Consider the following 22,151-nt stretch of genomic DNA (forward strand, 5'->3'; position numbering starts at 1 on the left):
AATTTTAAATATTTTAATAAATAATAAAGGGTAATAGTAATGCAAATAAATGGTTTAAAAACCAAAATATAAAAGAAAGTGTAATTGTGTTTGATTGCGAATTTGTTCTGATGCAGATGAAGATCCAGGCAGTGAAGGAAGTGAAGATCCAGGCAGAGAAGACCACCGAATCCAGTGACGACATAATCTCCAAATGGAAACTTATACAGCCTAACTACAAAAACCTTAAAGTCGATTTTAAGTCCATAAAGTTGACTATTATTTTAAATTTCGTACCATAAAACAAATTTTTTTATTTTTTTTTTATTATTTAAAAAAAAAAAGCTTTTTGTTTTGAACTTTTGTGTACATTTTTTTTTTAATTTTTTGAAATTTCTTTTTTTTTATTTACATTCATTTGAAAATATTTTTTTTAAAGCTTTTTTCAAATAAAAACAAAAGTTCTATTTTAAAATAAAGTCGACTTTAACAAAAATTAACTTTAAAATTTCTTTCATAGTTGGGGTGATAGTTTTTATCATAGGGTAACATAGAGACGAGAAGTAATTGTTTGTTGTCAAAAACCTATCTCTGGCAAAAATAAAATACATGCTAGTCAATGTATTTTGTTGTTGTATTAGACATATGATTTGTTGTAATTTTGTTTTACAAATCGGAGTGTCTCGTCTCTATGGTTTTTATATTTATTTAATATTTAAGTATTTATAAGTATTGTATTAAAAAAATGTAAAAAATAAAGAAATTATTTATATTAATTACCAAAAAAATAGAAAGGAAAAATTGTCAGGTGTCACATCGTACACGAACGGTATCAAGTCGACAACTTATGGAGTCAAATTGACAACGATCTGATGTCAAATCGTACACTCACGGTGACAAATTGTCAACGGTCTGTTATAAAATCGTACACGAACGTTGTCAAATCGACAACGGATGGTGTCAATTCGGCAACGGAATGGTGTAATTTTTTCGTTGTCAAATTGACACCGTTCGTGTACAATTTGTACACATACGAAATTTATACACTATTGACACCGAATGGTGTCAAATTGTACACGGATGTGTTCATTTTTTCGCTGGGTGTATGGTAATTATGAATCGATCCACTAAAAATGTTAAGGTGTAGAGGACATGTCATCGTACGTGACATTAGTACTCCTATAGAGTGAAATAGATTTTGCAAAAATAAGAATATCTGAAACATTATTTTGCTGTTTATGCTCCATACAGGCGGTACTTTATTTTTAAAAAAATAATACGAACTTTTGAAACATTGTTGTCCAAAATATCGAGCGAAATAAGGGTATATAGCACGTGACATAAAACGTAAGTAATTTTGAAGTACATGTGGAGATATGCAAAAATTTTGAGAATCGTGAGAGGCGTTATGTTTTCATTGTTGCACTAAACGAAATATTTTTTCTTTACAGTCTGTAATATTTAAATAAAAATAATCAGTGGATGATATTATAATAAATGAAATTAAATATCGTACGTGACATACCGTACGTGAAAGAATTTTTTCTTATAGTAAAACATTGTATACAAAAACTAAAAAAAAAACAAGTAAGAAAGTATGGTCGGTCAAGCCCGACCATATAATACCCTACACCAAGTAAATGAGTAAAAATATTTTTCTTTTAAAATATCAATAATTTATATTTTTGAGTGATTTTTCGAAGGGGCCTTAAATGGGAGCTATGATCAATTATGGACCGATCACCATAAAATTAGGTCGTGTGATTTATGTCTATATGAAAGTAATTTATGTTGAATTTTGTGTGTATACCAACATTTTTAAGTGATTTATGCACGTTAAAGTGATTTTCGGAAGCGGGTCTATATGGGAGCTATGACTAATTATGGACCCATCGTAACAAAATTTGCTGACATGAATTTTGTATATATAAAACTTATTTGGAGCGAAATTTGTGTAGATACATAGATAAATTAAACATTTATGACCGATATAGTCCAATTTCGAGGGGACATTTGTATGGGGGCTAGGTGAAATAATGTACCGATTTCAGCCAGTTTCAATAGGCTTGGTCCTTGGGCCGAAAAAGTAATATGTACCAAATTTGATCGAAATATCTTCAAAATTGCGACCTGTACTCTGCGCACAAGGTTTACATGGACAGCCAGCCAACCAGACGGACGGACGGACGGACGGACATCGTTTAATCGACTCAGAAAGTGATTCTAAATCGATCGGTATACTTTAAGGTGGGTGTTAGACTAATATTTTTGGGCGTTACAAACATCTGCACAAACGCATAATACCCTCCCCACTATGGTGGTGTAGGGTATAATAAATAGAAAATATATGAGGGGCTTAGAGCACAAGTTGTTCAAGTGCCTTTTTTTCGCAAATTGAGTTAACATATGGAGTTAGTAAGTAAAGTTCAGACAAGTTCATAGCACAAGAGTTGAATGTGGGATTCTCATCCGTTAGCGAGATATGGCGACCAATTGTGGCACTTGTCATTAAAATACCTGTTTCGGTTGGAGCACTAGGGGTACATGAGCACTTAAACCCCTTGTGTTCTAAGCAAATATTAAAATTAATTTTTCACATGGACTGATTTAGTGAATTCAGATGAGTGAAAATCTAGCGATTAATTCCATCACTTGTTATCAAAATAACTGTTTCAAATACCTTTGTAAATTATTTTCCAAAAAAGAAAAAGTAACATAAAATAATGGAATCGAGTATATTAATAATTGTTGATTTTTTATTATTTATGGTACGTAAAATCATTAAAAATAAGTGAATCTGAAAATAATATTGATGAATTTTCTGAATATGATCATCTCATACAAAGATGATCTTATGAATGTGCAAGAAAACTTCACCAAATAAAATATAAAAGCTCGAAATGTTGCCCGAATCGTGTAGTTACTACCACAACTTCCTCCAAAAAACAGCGTCAAAACAATACAAGATCTTCCTTGCTATATACCACCAATTTACCATAAATGGTTTAAAGCATTTCCTCACGATAGAATGGAATAAATTCCGGAAAGAATCGAAAGTCAAGGTGAGGATGACCCCGATGATGTCATGGAATCTGATTATGACGACTAAAAAATGTAACAAAGAAACATAAAAGATTTTCTTAATAAAATGTTATTAAAAAAAATTGAGTCTATATTGTTTTCTTATTAGGTAATTCAGAACTTTGAAAAAAAATTAAAGCACAAGGGGTATAAGTGCGACTTTCCTCACTTCAAAGGTAATTTTTGGGTATTTGTATATGTAAAATATGGTAAATTTTTTATCGTGTTAGATTAAAATATATCTCAGGATCTCTATCAATTAAAAAGCAATATTCCAGATAGCATCTAACATTTTGTATTGAAAATTAACTTTAACCTCATTTTTCTCATTATTAAGCATTAGTCACTTGAATCCCTTGTGCTATAAGCCCCTCATATACAAGTTGATAATAGCAAAAAAAATAATCAGAATCAGTTTTCACCGCAATCTTAGCCTAAAACATACCAATTGAATGAAAAAATTAAATATATATAAGTTTAAACTCTTATTTTTGCCCTAAAAATGTTGTCTTAATACTTTCACATAGTAACTATTTAGTTACTTTTGTTTTCTCCTATTCAAATCATCATACAAAACAAGTAAGAAAGTATTGTCGGTCAAGCCCGACCATATAATACCCTACACTAAGTAAAAGAGCAAAACAAATTTTTCTTTTAAAATTTCAATAATTTATATTTTTGAGTGATTTTCGGAAGTGGGGTTATATGGGGGCTATGACCAATTATGAACCGATCACCATGAAATTAGGTCGTGTGATTTATGTCTATATTAAAGTTAACAATGTTGAATTTTGTGTGTTTACCAAAATTTTTAAGCGATTTATGCACGTTAAAGTGATTTTCGGAAGCGGGTCTATATGGGAGCTATGAATAATTATGGACCGATCGTAACAAAATTTGGTGACATGAATTTTGTGTATATAAAACTTATTTGAAGCGGAATTTGTGGAGATACATATATAAATTAAACATTTATGACCGATGAAGTCCAATTTCGGGAGGACATTTGTATGGGGGCTAGGTGAAATAGTGGACCGATTTCAGCCAGTTTCAATAGGCTTGGTCCTTGAGCCGAAAAAATAATATGTACCAAATATCTTCAAAATTGCGACCTGTACTCTGCGCACAATGTTTACATGGACAGCCAGCCAGCCAGCCGACCAGACGTACGGACGGACATCGCTTAATCGACTCAGAAAGTGATTCTAAGTCGATCGGTATACTTTAAGGTGGGTGTTAGACTAATATTTTTGGGCGTTACAAACATCTGCACAAACGCATAATACCCTCCCCACTATGGTGGTGTAGGGTATAAAAAGGGTTTTGATTTTTTTCAGTCATGGTTATCATTCTCGTGGAATTGCCCATATGTCAAATTTTTTTAAAAAATCTTCGAAATTGCGATCTGTACTTTGCGCACAAGTTTACATGGACAGCCAGATAGACAGACGGACAGACGGACGGACGGACATCAAAAACTGATTCCGAGTCGATCGGTATTCTTTAGATTATACATATTTACAAACATAAGCAAAAACTCATAATATCCTGGTGTAGATTATAATGATGTACAGTATGGATCAATCTTCACCCAGAGACAAAATATTGTTGAACATGTTTACCATAACCACTTCAAAATGTTTAAATGTTTTTTAACAATGTTATTGTCATTGTAAATATTTATATAATTGCCGTACCCATAATATGTTTAAGTTACCATTCACATTGATACACTTATATATATGATGATTTGTAAATAAATATATGTTTATTGCTATCATGTTAATTATGAATCATTATATCATAATATGTTGATCTCAGAGTATGATAATCTTAATCCTAGAACAATACAATAAGATCAAGTATTACATCATAAACATGGTTGTCACAAACATATACATTATTACTACAATCATATATATCATTGTTAAAATGATATGAATGGTAATTAAAAAAAAATATGGTGACCGCAATTATATATATAATTACATTGACCATAATATTGTTAAAAAAACTAATAAAAACGTTTAAAGGTTATGGTAAACATGTACAACTATATTTATTCTCTACATAGATGCTATACAAATTTCAAGCAATTTTAATCAAACTGCAACTTTCGTTAAAATTCAAACAAACTAATAATGAATTGTTTACCATAATTTCAATTTTAATTAAGACAATAGAAAAATACACATAACATAAAATAATTATTGATTTCTTTTTTTAATTTCCCGGTTAACCCAAATACATACACACATATTTATTAGGGTGGGTAGAATTTTTTGCTACAAAGCCGCATCGCGATTCTTGTTCTATGGGACATTCCAAGAAACTTTTCTGAAGAAACCGTAGCTCAGAAATGAATTTCGAGCACCATTTCCGTTTATAAAAATAATAATTTTGCAAATTCTTGTTGAGTTTTACAACAATCATCATGGACTTCAAACTTTTTTGGATGGCCTGGTTGGTCGCTGTCTATATCTCCACTTCTGAACCCCATAAACCATTGCTAAATATTGCTATTTTGAAAATGTACAATCTCTAAACTTTATCCGATTTAGCTGGCTAACAATTTTATGCCTTGGAATCATCTTGGAATCTCAAAAACTGCATAATACTCATAAGTGCCACTCTAATATAAACGCAAAGATAAAACATATACAATTATCCATATGTATGTTTATAATTTACCAGTTCATCATGGCGTATGATTAATTTTTGCTGTATACAGTAAACTTTTTAATAAACACTTCGATTGCTTTTGTATCATTTAGTAGCATGTGGCATATGATTGTTTGTTGATTTATTTATTAATTAAAAAAAACGAGAAATCCCCACAAAGTCAATTTATAAAATATTTGCAATGCTTCCAGGCAAACATATTTCATTCTTTTGTTAAATATACTTAAACCGACGGAAACTATCTTTAAATTTATGTGCTGCTACAAAAGCCAAATGCAAAATAATTTTTATATTTACTGATGGATAATGTTAATGCTCTCTCTCTCTGTATTGCAGATTGTAGTTCAGTTCGGTATATGAATGTTGGTGATATTGCTGGTAATATAGGGTTTTGACAGGTATATGATTTTTTTCCAAGTTGCCAAAATTGTTTTAAACGAAATGTAGTGTTAAGAATTCAAGTAGCTCTCAACCAATTAAGTGATCAGAATTGATTCCCAAGATCGTTTGATTTAACACCATTGGATTTCTGTTTATGACTTTATTTGAATTCAAGGAATTATGCCAACAAGCCTATAAGATGCAAAATCACTTCTTCTTAACTGTGATTATTTCTCATTATAAATCATAACAAATAAGTAATAAAACTCCATTAACAGATTTCAAAAATATATAAAATCAAGGATTTTAGAACATTTTTGTCTCTTCTGTAATAATTCTGAAAATTGACTTAGCATTTTGTACACTAAGCTAACGAAATGATTAATTAAATTAGTTTTTAAGATATATACACCAAATTTAATTTAACGTTTGGTAAAATCATCCCTAAGTTTATAATGAATCATTAGTAAGATTTAGCTTAACTTCTAGAATTATGCGGAATTTAAATTTTTAATAGCTTCATTATGTGCAATTGATTCTGAAAAAGTTTTTAAGTAAAAACGTCGCGACGCGTCGTCCTATAATACTTAGAATCATTGTAATTCTTAAAAAATTGTATCGTAAAAGGAGTATTTTCTATATCAACAGTTAAGGTTTCAAATCAGACCAAATATTTTATATAATGTGTATACAATGAATATAAAAAAGTCAGCAAAACATGAGATTTATAATTTTAGTCCACAATTTATAAAACCGGTTAATCGAGTGATATAAACCCGATTTTGCATGCAATGTATGAAAAAACGTAAAAATTTTTCAAAGGGAGCAAGGTTTGTGAAGCTCCTGATGAATAAATATAAGCATTTTGTACAAATAGTTGGTACTTACGACTTGAAGTTTAACAGTTTAGTGAAATGAAATAACTTTATGAGTTTTTCGAATGACATTTACCTTAAAAACTAAACAAATTATCATATGGTGATTTTCTTTGAAGAAAAATATAAAATTTTAATTAAAATTTTAACAGTTAAAGATATTATAACAAAATTTGGAACCAATGTAGACCTAAATGCCCTTAAATCAATGGCATTACAATTTTTGACATTTTTTATTTGAAAATACCGAAATTCCTAAAACGGGGAAAATGTGTGACGTTATTTACCATGTGATAATAACTAAACTCTGTATGTATTTGAGAAACATATAGGGTTATACAAATGTGGAGCCTTTACGAGGATCGGTGAATTGCCTTTTTAGAATTTTTTACTCAAACCTAATTTTTTTTAAAAAATTTGCTAAGTTTGGATAGGCCTGTTGAGGACCAGGTCCACTTAACGGAGTCAAATTTGACTGTACACGCTTTCGCATTAAGTTTTCTTTCCGGGTCATATGAAAATTTTATATAGTCCCGAAGAAAATTTTTTTCTAAAAAAGAAAAAATAAATAATCTTGTACTCTGGTTGCGTGTAAATTTTTCTAGGAACGAGATAAGTGTTAGCAGGTTTTTTTATTATATTTAGAATTTTATCGTCAATAGAGGTGATATCTTAAAAATAAATTTGGACAATCGGTAGTCCCGCCATATCTTAAAAAATAAATCAATAAACCTAAATATCTCTTCAACTAATTTTTTTATAGATCTTCTCAAGGAATTCGGAAAATAGAATTTTTGGCGTTTTTTTTTTTGAAAAATTTTAGACCCGAGGTGACCAACTTTGCGGGGCCACGCACTGGCTCCCATTAGCGCTAGAAAGCTGATCAAACTCCAATCATGTGAAATTTCGTAACAATATCTCCTATACTTCCCATGATACAGAATTATTTCCAAAAAAAAAAACGTTTCTAAACCATTGTGTGTCGTTTGGAGTTATCTATTTCAGCTGCAGTTTTATATGTATAAGTTTATAATCTAAACAATTGAATTTTTACTTTAATTAGGGTTCAAGCTTTTTATGGAATAAGGTGGTTAGTTTATTAACCACTATGGCGTTTGGCATTAGAAATAATTATGATAAATATTCTGAGCAAAACTAACGAAATAGCTGTTTAGGTGGGATATTCTCCAACTCTTTTATATTATTTGGTATACCCAAACCTTCTGTGTAATCAACCAGCTCTTCCAATCCAAATCACATTTTGGTTCCACCACAGCAGTTTGGGTAGATAAGTCACTAACAGAAGCATTAGCAAAATTTTATTACATTTTAACATCATTTTTTAATTGGAGCATCGAAGTTAGGGTAGAAGGGGGACCATACGCAACTTTTTTTTGAGGCGTTCTCAAATTAAAACCACAATACATATTCTTAATTATTTTCTTGTTTCGGATACTTAGATATATTGGCTTTAATTTTGATCATTTGAATTTTTCCTATCTCATCTTAATATACATATTTTTTTAACATTTCTAGACTGACCAAAAACGGGAAAACCACCCCACCCATGGGATAAATACGCCATAGGGATGGAACAGATTTGTCATTTGTTAAATAAGACAAAAAAATCAAAAAATATAATCGTATTTTATTGTTTTATACCTTAATTCACAAAACAAAGTATAATAAACTAGATATTTATTGTTTATTTCACATAACTTAGCAAAAAAAGTTTAAGCAAATTGTGACTGATTTTTTGTATATTTTATCAACATTTTTCTCTAAATCACAGGGATTCCTTGTATCTGGCGTATGTGCCCCAGGGGAAGTTTTGAGGTTTAAAATACATTTTTTTCATACTTCAAATTAAATGACCGAAAAAATTATTGTCACTTATTGTTCACTACTATTGACATTCTAGCACCAATCAAAATCTTTTTTGCATCACAAAAACTAAAGAAGTTAGCACAAAAAATTCGCAAGCTGGAATATTTTCATAGCTTGTTGAAAAACCATTAATCGCGTCTGGCTCACATCATATGTAAAATTAAACTTTCAAACAATCGATAAAAGAATACATAACTTGATAATGTAACAAAATCGATTACTCGGTTTTTAAGTTATGCGGTGATGGCAGATGTGCCCCTATGGCGCATGATCCCCCTGCTACCCTATGTCGACTTGCTTCTAATAATACTCTTCTTCGACGGGTTCAAGACTGCAGACACATTCGAATCCGAAGGTATACCTTCAAGCTAAATATCTTCAATTTAATGTTCATTGAGTACAAGCGGCATCCTTACAAAATAACATAAAATTATGTAGAGATATACTTTATATAAAACCTATTTCAGTGACAGTGGTTAGTAATCTAACCACCTTATTACTAACATTATTTATCAAAGAATATAGAATAAAATACTACTTTGTTAGCATAACCCAACCAAACAAACACTAAATAACAAAGTAACTTTGAATTTTATGAACAATAAACACTCTGACTTTTTTTATTGAATGCGGGTAAACCCCTTAGAAAAACTGCAGTTTACAATATTTTCAAATTAATATATTAATCTAAACAGAGCAACCTGACGGCAAAGTTTTACAAAAATATTTAAACGATGATTTAAAAAATTGTAATTGTTTAGCAAAATGCCAATAGATGTCACCAAAAATTGTTTATAGACTCTAGAAAAGGTGGTTAGAAAAGTGACCACTAAACCGGAAAAAGTTAATAGTGAATAGAAAAATCATTTGAAAAAGATTTTGGTCTTATTGGTTCTTAGAAAAAAATGTACAGAGGTTCTCATATTTCAATTCCGTTTTGAAGGAGTCCATTGAGCATGGAAATTCATCTATATATGGAGCGATTTTGCTGATTTTAAATACCAAAATGTTAAATCCTTTAATGTATATCCCTAGCAAATACAACAATTTATCTATATAATATACAAACACTTCTGTAGGGCATTAAATATAAATTAATTGTATTTCTTTTGTTTTATTGTTAACAATAAATATTATTTAAAACGTTAAAAACGTGATCGCATGAAAAATCATTCAATTGTCAATGGCGGTATTTTATAATTTACACAAAAACACACAGATACACACAGATATAAAAGAATAATTTAAACCCATAAATATAAACAAACACATGACTGAAATGCCATAAATACATTTAAAATAATTAAAACAGAAAAGTGAAGCGTTTATTTTAAATATGATCAAAATGAAATACACATTTAAAATTGTAATAAAATTGCATTATTATTATTAATAGAAAGAATATTAATAATAAATAATAAATTATTAAAGTATAATCAATTTAAATGCTCAAACGATTTCACACACACAAAAACACAACAGATTTCATTAGTGAATACAATTTAGTAAAATTTAACAATTTGTTAAATACATGAACTAAAACAATACACCAAATTATGTAGCTAATTTACTGGAATTATAATTAAAATATTTAGGCTTTTTATGGGAAATTCTATTCAATTATACTCACTTGTCAGCAGACGATATGCTCGATCGATGGCCACATGAAATGCAAAATTTCCCTTACCAATCCGTTTGACACCCTCTGCCAGCGTCATTATATTATGATGATTTGTATGTTTATTGCAAATACGATATTTGTACAGATTGCGTACCAAAGGATTTGTGCTGTTGATAAAAACTTCATAATTATATGATACATTTTCCATGCCCAACTCCAGGCTACTGTTGTACAAAGCCTGTAGATTGGTAATGGTACGTGGTGGCTCTGACAGTAATGAGCTAACAATGAATGCCCCATAGAATTGCATTAGGAGAATTGAAAATATAGATACGCTCACTACAAGTAGACGTGTTGAATTACAGCGAAATAATTCTGGTGTTGGACCCTGCATTAGTATGGCCTCCATAATGCAGAAAACAATGAAATCGAAATGGTTCTCCATCGCCAGGTTAGTATGAAATTGAAATTGTATTGCGGCACTTTCAACTCTACCATCAGTAACAGTAGCATCAGCATTGTTTTCGGCAACTTGATGCTGCTGCTGCTGCTGTTGTTGATGTTGTCTTTGCAATTTCGCAAATAGTTTGTATTCTGTATGCACATGTATGGTCAACAAGAGTATCGTAACAACAATTAAGGCCAAAACACACCACCATACAACATCAGCTAATGGCTCCACGAATATATTGCGAATACTTGAGCGTTTGGGATGGCGAAAAAGAAAATGTATTCTAGTTGATGAGTTTGTTGTAATGAAAGAAAATGTAAGAGAACAGTTACAATAACAAAGCAGCAATATTGAAATAAAAAAATAAAAGAAATATGATTAGTAAATTATAGATTATTTCATGAGTTCTGAAAACATTAATTATATAACACGGTGCTACGATGAAAACAAACTTGGAAAACGTCCCAGCGTAGGTTATAGATCTTGCTGAGTACATTACAAATTTTGTCCAACAGTATCAGAAACACCCTCAAATTTAAAAGTTATTTTAAAAAAACCGTTTTCAGTGATATTCATCAATTTATCGACCTGTAGCTTAGTCAGTTTTTGTTCGACTTTAAATTTTTTAATGGTTTTGGAATGAAAACTAATTAAGCTTTAAAATTACGTTCACTTTTTTCATACATTTGTAAGTTATAAATATTGTTATTGTTAAGAATATCTAAAAGAAAAACAGAATTTATCATTTTTTTTGATTTTAGGCGCTTTTCATTGCTTATTTTGATATGAAAGCTTTCAAAAATTTATACAAATATTTTAATTATTCAAATCGGATAAATATTTTAAAAGTTATTCAACTTTTCATTAACACCATTTTTAGTATTTTTTACCCCAGCGCACAAGAATAAAAAACAAGCCTGTTTCATTTGAAAGGAAATTTTTTGAAGATGGTTTTAGACACCTAAAAAAACGCATTAGGTCCATTCTTAAAGCTGATTTTCGAATTTTCTCATACAAATTTGTATACACTTTACCTACGTGAGAAGGGTATATCGTTACACTTCTTCGATCAAAAATTTGTCAGAGTGCTTAAAGTGAAATTCGAAAAAACTTCGTTAAACATATTTGTAGTTTTCATTTTACAAAGTTTTTTGCTTCTCCTGTAAAATTATATTTTTGCTACTTATGTCTTTATGCATTTTAGCTAACCATATATAAGTTTGCCATTCCGTTTGTAATTTCCACAATATAATTTTCCGACCCTAAAAAGTATATATATTCTGGATCCTTATAAATAGAGCAGTCGATTAAGCCATGTCCGCTATCTGTCTGGCCGTCTGTCTGTTGAAATCAATTTTCTAAGGACCCCAGATATCTTCAGGATCCAAATCTTCAATAATTCTTGCAGAGAAGTTACATGTTTAAGATCAGCTAAATCGGTCCACAAATGACTGAGATATGAGGAAAAAACCAGGACAACCTCGATTTTTTACCTATTTTTGACCTATATCTGGATTACCAAGTCATTAATATAGACAATATGGATATCTAATAGGATATTCAATTAATCGCGTTTCTGGTTTAATCGGTTAATCGAGCAAATAATTAATCGAGGTTTAGATTTATTCGGTTAATTTAAAATTATTCGATTAACCCAATAATTTCTATTTTTATTTTAAATTGAAAATACAACAAATTTTGTGTACAAGAACATAAAAAACGGCAATTAAGGTACATATTTGAGATAATTTTTGTAAACATATCGGCTATTTGCTGCAACAACGTCATAACTCAAAATCCGTGTTTTTTGAACTTTGTAATACAAAATATGCGCCGTTCTATAATCTTTCATGTAGTTTTATCATTTTTCAAAAAAGTAAATTATTTTTTGTGTGAGAGTGTTTTTTTGTTGTAATCATCAAAATTAAAATTCATGTTTTCTCGTATATTTGATAAATAAAAATTTGGGTTAAATACAGATTAGAAAGATATTAACATCTACTATTTATATTTCTCAAATCGCATGATTTGTTGAAAATTTATTTAAGAAATATTAAAATGTCATAAAACATTCAAAGACGTTTTTCTCGAAACGCCTTTTTTGAATTATGACGTTGTTGCAGCAAATGAGCGATGTGTGAGTTTTTTAAGGTTTTAGTGAGATCTTCTAAAATAATCTTTTATAAAAAGAATATAATTTAAACGATTTTTTCTTTAAATTTAATAAAACTTTTCTTGGAAAAAAACTCTCTCGCTGATTGTATATATTGGAGAAATCAAGAATATTCCATTTTGGATTGTTTTAGATATTGATTAATTTAATAGTTTCACTTAGTTATGATAAAAGACTCATTTCAAAAAAAAAGTTTCGTCTATACATGTAAATAAAAACAAAGTTTCAAAGACATGTAAATTAAATATGTCAGTTGTTATACATACTCACTAATCACGTTTATTGGATGTTCAAAAAATATCTAATTTTAATATGAAATTTGTATTTGAATTGAAAGGGAAAAATAAATACAAAAAAAAATTGTATAGTGCAAAAAAAGGAATTTCGGTTAATCGACACAAATTAATCGGTTTATTTGTTATTTGAAAATCGGAAATATTAAATTATTCGAACAGTTAACCGTCCAAAATTAATCGGTTAACCGATTAACGGTTAATCGATTGAATAACCTAATATCTAATGATAGATATTTCAAAGACCTTTGCAACGATGTATATACGACCATTGTAAGTTGGACCTACAATGGGTCAAAATCGGAAGAAAAATTTTTTAACCCGAATTTTTTTTTCACCAAAAAAAAATTGTTTTAAAACTAAAAAAAAAAATTTAATTTAAAAGAAATATTTTAAAATTAAAATAACAGTTCGAAAATTTTTTTTTTCCAAGAAATTAAAAAAACAACTTTGGAAAAAATAAATTTTGTTTACCTAAAAATATTTAAAATTTGTATTTTGAAGTATAATTTGGTGAAGGGTATATAAGATTCGGCCGAATATAGCTCTCTTACATATTTTTTAAAATTTTGAATTTTTGAAAATTTGCGTGTCTTAAAATTTTGTTTGTAGGCACTTCTCCCGAGAAGTGATTTTGGAAATTCAAATTTTAAGAGGGTAAAAACTAGAAGAAACTGATAAAATCGGTAACTCTATATCTCCATAACTAATAAATTTAGAACCAAAAACCCAACATAATCTGAATGTATGCAATAAATAAGTGGAATGTTTTGTGCGGCGAAATTATATATAAAAAAATTTCAAACTGATTTTGGAACTTTTTAGAAATTTGAACATATAAGGGGATTAATTGATCCCTGTTTTTGGTACTTTTTTTTACAACCACTCTATTAAAAAATAATTAATAATGAAATAATTTGCTTATTCGATATTTCAGTTTCAGTTTTCGATTTCATATCAGCCAAGTATATTTCTACTTTAGTAAATGCTGATTGGTTCATAAAGGTCTCAAGGTCAATCGCTAAGTGCTGCTGTTTTAAACTTACAATCATCCACTACAATTAAGATATACAAAATTTCCTTTTTTCAAAAAAAAAAAAAAACTATTTTTAATTTTGTATATAAACTAGAGTATTCAATCGATTAACCGTTAATCGGTTAACCGATTAATTTTGGACGGTTAACTGTTCGAATAATTTAAAATTGCCGATTTTCAAATAACAAATAAACCGATTAATTTGTGTCGATTAACCGATTAACCGAAATTCCTTTTTTTTGCACTTTAAAATTATTTTTTGTATTTATTTTTCACTTTCAATTCAAATACAAATTTCAAATTAAAATTAGATACTTTTGAACATCCAATAAACATGATTAGTGAGTATGTATAACAACTGACATATTTAATTTACACGTCTTTGAAACTTTGTTTGTATTTACATGTATAGACGACATTTTTTTTGAAATTAGTCTTTTAGCATAACTAAACGAAACTTAAATTAATCAAAATCTAAAACAATCCAAAAAGGAATATTATTTATCATGCTTTTGATTTCTGAAACATATACAATCAGCGAGAGAGTTTTTTTCCAAGAAAAGTTTTATTAAATCAAAAGAAAAAAATCGTTTAAATTATATTATTTTTATAAAACAATATTTCAGAAGATCTCTCTCTAAAACCCTAAAAAACTCACACATCGCTCATTTGCTGCAACAACGTCATAATTCAAAAAAGTCGTTTCGAGAAAAACGTCTTTGAATTTTTTATGACATTTTACTATTTCTTAAATAAATTTTCAACAAATCATGCGATTTCAGAAATATAAATAGTAGATGTTAATATCTTTCTAATCTGTATTTAACCCAAATTTTTACTTATCAATTATACGAGAAAACATGAATTTTAATTTTGATGTTTACAACTAAAAAACACTCTAACACAAAAAACAATTGACTTTTTTGAAAACTGATAAAAATATATGAAAGATTATATTTTGTATTACTCAGTTCAAAAAACACGGATTTTGAGTTATGACGTTGTTGCAAATAAGCGATATGTTTACAAAAATGATCTCAAATGCCTTATTTGCTGTTTTTTATGTTTTTGTACACAAAATTCGTTGTTGAATTTTCAATTTAAAATTAAAATAGAAATTATTCGGTTAATCGAATAATTTTAAATTAACCGATTATTAACCGAATAAATCTAAACCTCGATTAATTATTTGCTCGATTAACCGATTAAACCAGAAATCCGATTAATTGAATACCTTTCTTATACAATTTTATTGGAACATACATTTTATTAAAGCTTAATTCTTTGCCTCTTCACAATTGTTTACAATTTTGAAATCGGTCTAAAAATGTGTGAGTTAGAAGTACAGTGCAACTTCGACAGTTCGGACATGCGCCAGTCCGGTCACTCCAATAATTCGGACGCTTATACGTTTCGGACAATATAAAATTTTTGCCTCCAGAATCCGGACAAATGTTTCTTTATGCAAGAACAAAAATTAAATGCCGTTGTTTTACCGTTTTAACCTCGAATGTTTTGTTGTTCACACTTTGATTCACATTTTGCACTGTCATTACTTCAGTTTCTGTTATTTCCCTCGTAAGCGTGTTTGTCTAATTTCGCAAACATAAAACACACTAACTTCAAAGTAATAGTGGATATTTTACAAAAGCCTTGATTCGAAAAAAAAAATAATTAGAAGATAAAAAAATGTATTTCGTATACCTATAATGTGGACCCGTTAACATTTGAACCAAAATAATGTATTGAAATTTTTTTTTCCCTTTTTCAATTTTTGCTATTCAAATTCAATAAAAATGGGAGAAGGGAAAAAACTCCAGCAGATTTTTTATTCATAATTGGACTGAATATAAAAATTTCTTTTAGGAAATAGAAAAGTTATGAAATAAGCAGAAAATTTCAGAATTAGAGGAATTTTGGTTTTTGAAAAAATATATATGCACCAAAAGAGTAAATTCATGTTTTAATTCACTCAGATTATTTCAAAAATGTTCACTGCTATAGTCCGGACAACTCGATAATCCGACCGAGCCTAAAACTATATGTGTCCGGATTGTCGAAGTTGCACTGTACTAAAGTACTACGACCTACCCTAAAATATTTTTTTTAAAAAATAACTCAAAATTTTGATGGCGTTTCAAAATCTTTGCAAATGGGTTTAGAATGTCCTCACCTATGCCTATAACCCCCATTACGTCGCTTTTCAAGTTCTGAAAAAATGTGTTATTTTGTAGCAGAGTGTAATTATAAATTATATTTCAGAATAAAAATTTATAGCTTACAATGACTTACTTTTCAGTATGTATATTTCTTGAATAATCAAAGGCTTTTAATCTATGTATAAGATATCTTAAAGGGCACAAAGATAATTCAACTTGATGTCTATCTAAGAGACCAATAACGCCAGACCAACTGCCATTTGTTTCAGCACCCCATTTGTCTTTATAATATATATCATATCTGTTAACAAATATTTAAGTTAAATAAGTTACTACAAAAATTCAAAATAGCTGGTAAATTTTGTAGTTTTATGACGGTAATTGCATCAAATATATGTCTTTCAGTACAAGTTTACTGTATCCATAATATGTCAAATTAATCATCCACATGATAATCACAATCATATATATGATCGTAATAAATAAATATATGTTTATGACAATTATCATTATATCATAATATGTTGTTCTCAGATTGTGATAACCATACCCGAGATGGACATAATGTGGTAAATCTTTCATCATAAAAACGGTTGTCAGAAACATATACTTATTTACTAAAATCATATATATCGCAACTTATTATGGCTACCTCAATCATGATAAAATTTTATGAAATTATTATTTTAAATTATCATTTGCTTAAATCAACATATTTTGCCAGCCTTTTACAAGAATAATAGTTACGTGAAATTAAACATATTTGCCAAAAGCTTCATCATTTGATAGGTTTTCCTTTGCATAGCATCATCTTCCATAAATTCTTTGTCATTATTGAGATACTCAAAATCGGTTAGGTTGAGGTTTGCTGGTTTGTTAAGTATCTAAAATAGAAATCATAACAATAAATTAATTCAAATAAATGTGTATAGCGACCACCAAAAATATGGGTGGTTTGTCATTCTGTTTATAACTTACTTTGTTGCTTATTTTTAGTTGTGTTAATAATTACTAACTTACCGCTGTGGATGCCTTAATTGAAAAATTTTTAAAATTATTTCTGCGTATTGCAATACCATAGTGAAATTTATTCAATATTTTAAATCCTGTTTCAGCAGACCATTTCCCTTTGTATTCAACTTCCAAGGAAGAGCCGCAATCATGACAAATTTTATATATATCATATAAATCTAAAATCGGCCTGCTAGAAAAGGATTAGAAAGAAAATTATGCTGAATATTGTATTAATTAGACTTAAGATTGCAACAAAATCTAAATATTTGAGAAAATTGTTTGAAAAATTCATTCATAATATGTTTTGTACATAAAATTTAAAAGTTTCTTCAAATATGTAATCATAAATAGTGTTAAATTGACTAAACAAATATGCTACAATTATTGTGTGATGGAAGTCGTATTGTTTTTAATATTTCTTTATATTCAGCACCGACTTTTTTAATATATTAAATTATACATAAATTATATAAATACAAATTATACATTATCCACATATTATGTATAACTTAGTTAAAAAATATTCTTTTGAGTAAAGCAAGTATCAATGATAGGAGACTTAATGTTATAAAAGTACCAAAAAGGGAGACTTTATGGTACATTTACGTTCATCAAACGGTGCTTTTAGAATTCTGTATATGGGGGATTTCATGTCAAGTGAACCAAATTTTGAAATCGATGTATTCCGAACGGTATGAAATTTTCACCATGGTTAGTTCTATTGGATAGTAATTCAGAAACAATGTTTCAATCGTTGGAGAACTCTCTGAGTTAGTTTTTTTCTCATCCATGTAACTTATTACCTATTGTTCTTAGCAAAATATGTCCAAAATAGTTTGGATAGTTATTTCTCAATCTTTCGATAAAAGAAATTTAAAAACAAATAAAAAAAATTTGAATTTTTTTTTCCGAAATCAAAAACTTTTTTGATTTTTTTCTCAAAATAAAGCTCATGTGCTGTTTTTCTATAGCGAACGAGTACTTTGAGTGGAAATTTAACATGTGTTTTGTTATTGTAACAAAAACAAAATACATGTAAAACGTCCACTCAAAACGCTCATTCGCTATAGAAAAACAGCACATTAGATATTTTCCTTGAAGACCTATTTGGTCGCTCAGTGCAATGAAAGTTGGATATCTATCAAAATAAATGTTTTGTAACTCAAAACATAAAATTTTTTACTTTTTTTTCAAAATCAAACATTTTTTTTGACTTCTTTTTTTAAATGGACCTTTTTTTAATTTTTTTTTGGCTCAAACTAAAACTTATGTTTTTGGTCGGTTAGTGGGATGCAAGTGGGATATCTATCATAATAATTATTTTGTAACTCAAGACATACAATTTTTGTCATTTTTTTCCAAAATATAACACATTAGGTGCAGCGTGAGTGTGCATTTGCTGCAATACCCTTCTGCCTAAACATTCTCAAAACAAATGTTGGATATCGAAAATTGCAATTGATCCTGCCACAATTTTCAAGTCGTAGTCGATAAGGTAATCCCAAGTCAAACTACCACAAAAATTCGGATTGGCTGTGTAATTTTGGAACCAACAAATTGTGATATCAACAATCTTAATGATCAAATTCAATTGAAACTACCTGAAGAAAGAATGAAATACAAATCGATTGGCATAGTAATAAACGAAGAACAAGCCGTCAATTATCGTACTAATTTTTTGAATTCATTGGATCCAGCCGGAATGCCACCACATTTATAAAATTTAAGGTTGAATCACCGACAATGCTTCTCCGTAAATTAGGTTAGGTTATATTGGGTCCATGAATTGGTCCCTTTGTGGTACCCTAAGGATCATGCTCATGTCCTCAAGAGGTCCTTCACATATCGGGAATGGGTTCAATGCTGAATCAACCTGACGCCCAATTAAAAGAAACTATCTTCCTGACATCCACAGTAGATAGTAGGGTATTCATTCGACTAATGATCGTTCGATTAATCGAATAATTTCTTACGAATAATTATTCGAACAATTTAAAAATGGCCATTTTCGAATAACGAATAATTCGAACAATTTTATGTAGAATAATCGAATAAAACGAATAAATGTTCATATATATTTAAATTTATTAAATTGCTTAAAATTTTTCATAATTTCAAATTTAAATAAGTAATAGTGACTCACAAAAATTGTATTGTTTCTGAAATTCGACAAATAGCTAAAGACAAAGGGATTTTCGATCACTGTAGATGAGTGTTCCGATAGCTGCTTCTATAAATATATAAATATTACTGCACGAAGTTACAATTCTAAAAACAAATCTTTCAAAAATTTTTAACTTAGGACTTAAACCAATGAAAATAAAAGGTACGGAACAAAATATTTGTTATTTAGCTGGCGAAATATTAGAAGAATCGCAATTAATAATCAAAATTTTAACTTAGATTAAAGTGGAGTTGAATGTGATGGAGAATTTGATTTTGAAACGGTCGTCGAAAGTGATATTGAGGATGACATTTATAATGATTGCATTGAAATAGATGAAAGCCATGATCTTAAAATATGTATAAGTGATGTTATTAACCGTTGCAAAATATTTAATAAATCGAATGATAAACACAAATAATTCAAACTAACGTTTTGTTGCAAGAAAAGAATGGAGTTCGTTTTATACATGATTTTGAACATCGTTGAACATCTTTGTCTAACATTGTAATAAACTTTTTGCGTATTTATAAATGCGTCAATCATGCACTGCCTGACTTCAAATTAGCCACGTTCACTGACAATGATATCAAACTTTGGACAGATTCCCTTTATTGTGTAATTACCCAAGACCACTTTATTAAGCAAAGATTCGGCAACGTTGATAGAGCTTGATGTATATACAACTTGTTATAAATAATTTAGAAATTGTAAATAATTAATTTACTAAAGAATTAGTTACTCCATTTAAAATCCGTATTAATGAACGACATAAAAAGTTCTTAATACGTTTATATTGTATTTGAGTTCAGGATCATGTCCAACTAAGTAGATAAAATTTTTTAAACCATAGCTCCAAAACGGATACTAATCTACAAAACAATTGACTAGTTTTGTAGATTGTTCGGGAGTTAATCTGATCAGAATATTTCTGTTGAAAATTTAATGATGGACTTTGTTTTCGAATGTTTTTTAACATTATCAGTACTTGAATTGTTAACTTTAACGTTTTTTTTTGTTTTACTTTAACAATAAAATATTAAAAAACCGACAACAAAACTTCATTCTTTACTTTTTTAAAAAAAAAATAAATTATTCGAATAATTCGATTAATTTTAAACGTGTGATCGAATTATTCGAACAAGTTAAAATCTCTTATTCGAATTATTCGTTTTATTCGAACAAGAGAAAAATCGAATAATTCGAATACCCTAGTAGATAGATCAGCTAGACCGTGCAGAAAAGAACTAACTATTGTCGCAGTCCAAGCCCCCAATAGAGCAGGGCAAAGACAGAGGAGATGTTCAACCGTTTCCTCCTCGTCTTCGTCATGGCAACGTCTTCATAAGTCATTGTACTGCATGCACACCAATCAAGCAGTGCCCAGTAAATACTGATATCAGAGCTAGCAGCCTAGCACATGATAGCTCCTTGAGGGACATTGACCTATGATGGTTAAAAATGGGTCATGTGTGCCTCGATATCGTGCAATTTTTAAATTTAGACCATCTGAGCGGAGCAGACTCAAATAATTTACGCTGTATGAGTGATTTACAGCAGGATAGCAGAAAACCGCCCAGAATATCGATCTGATCAACTTGTAGACGTGAGCCTCTTTTAGCCAGTTCATTCGCAATATTACTGTCATGTATACCAGGGTAACCCGGCATACAGAAAACTGCAGGTTAGAATGTCTCGCCATCTCGTTAAGAGATACCCGGAATTCATGTACCAATCTGGATATCGAGTAGACGAAAGTTAGGGATTTGATAGCAGGCTTACTGTCAGTATAGATTCGGATATTCACACTTAATTCCTATAGTACTTTATTCAGTCTACTGCCCTTTTGAACGCTGAAATTTCAATTTCAATTACACTACATTGATCATGTAGCTTTCTGAAAATGTGGAATATAGAAGCCACAATTCACCCCAACTAGCCCAGTTCCTAGAAAAAGGTAACTCGCCTGCCAACGAGTGCAGTAGTCAATGTTAACAGGGAGATAAGGTACACTTTCCAAAATAGACGCATGGCCGGTACCAGACCTTCATGCTCCCACAGTGCCTAACCGCCGAATTTATGGGCAATTGTGCATCATAAGAAACAGAGCACGAGATGGAGTGCTTCGTTGCGCACCCGTAATCATTAGTGCAGAGATTCGCAAGACACAGTAGGTAGATTTACTTAGAGCCTTCCATCATACTAGTGCTCCATATATTAGTATGGGCTTTACCACCATGTCAAAAAGCCATTTCGCATTCCTATGGCTTATTATCAAGGTCTTCTCAATGTCCCTTTTACAGGCATAAATGGCGATAGACGCCTTGGACGCTTTCGCGTGTATATTTGGGTTCC

At 29.7% G+C, this 22,151-nt stretch overlaps 1 protein-coding gene across 1 annotated transcript in view; it reads right to left on the reverse strand.

The window, feature by feature from the left end:
- Nucleotides 1–22,151, reverse strand: part of Ir84a (Ionotropic receptor 84a) — an 81,558-nt gene that overhangs the window by 56,759 nt on the left and 2,648 nt on the right. The window contains exons 2-6 of the mRNA XM_065509826.1: nt 17,639–17,819; nt 17,366–17,502; nt 16,752–16,919; nt 11,039–11,240; nt 10,516–10,945 (exon numbers count right to left, since the gene is read on the reverse strand). Coding sequence (XP_065365898.1) covers nt 10,516–10,945; nt 11,039–11,240; nt 16,752–16,919; nt 17,366–17,502; nt 17,639–17,819 — 1,118 coding nt within the window. The remainder of the gene's footprint in view (nt 1–10,515; nt 10,946–11,038; nt 11,241–16,751; nt 16,920–17,365; nt 17,503–17,638; nt 17,820–22,151) is intronic.

Source organism: Calliphora vicina, chromosome 1, assembly GCF_958450345.1.
Source record: "Calliphora vicina chromosome 1, idCalVici1.1, whole genome shotgun sequence".
NCBI classification, from domain to species: Eukaryota; Metazoa; Arthropoda; class Insecta; order Diptera; family Calliphoridae; genus Calliphora; species Calliphora vicina.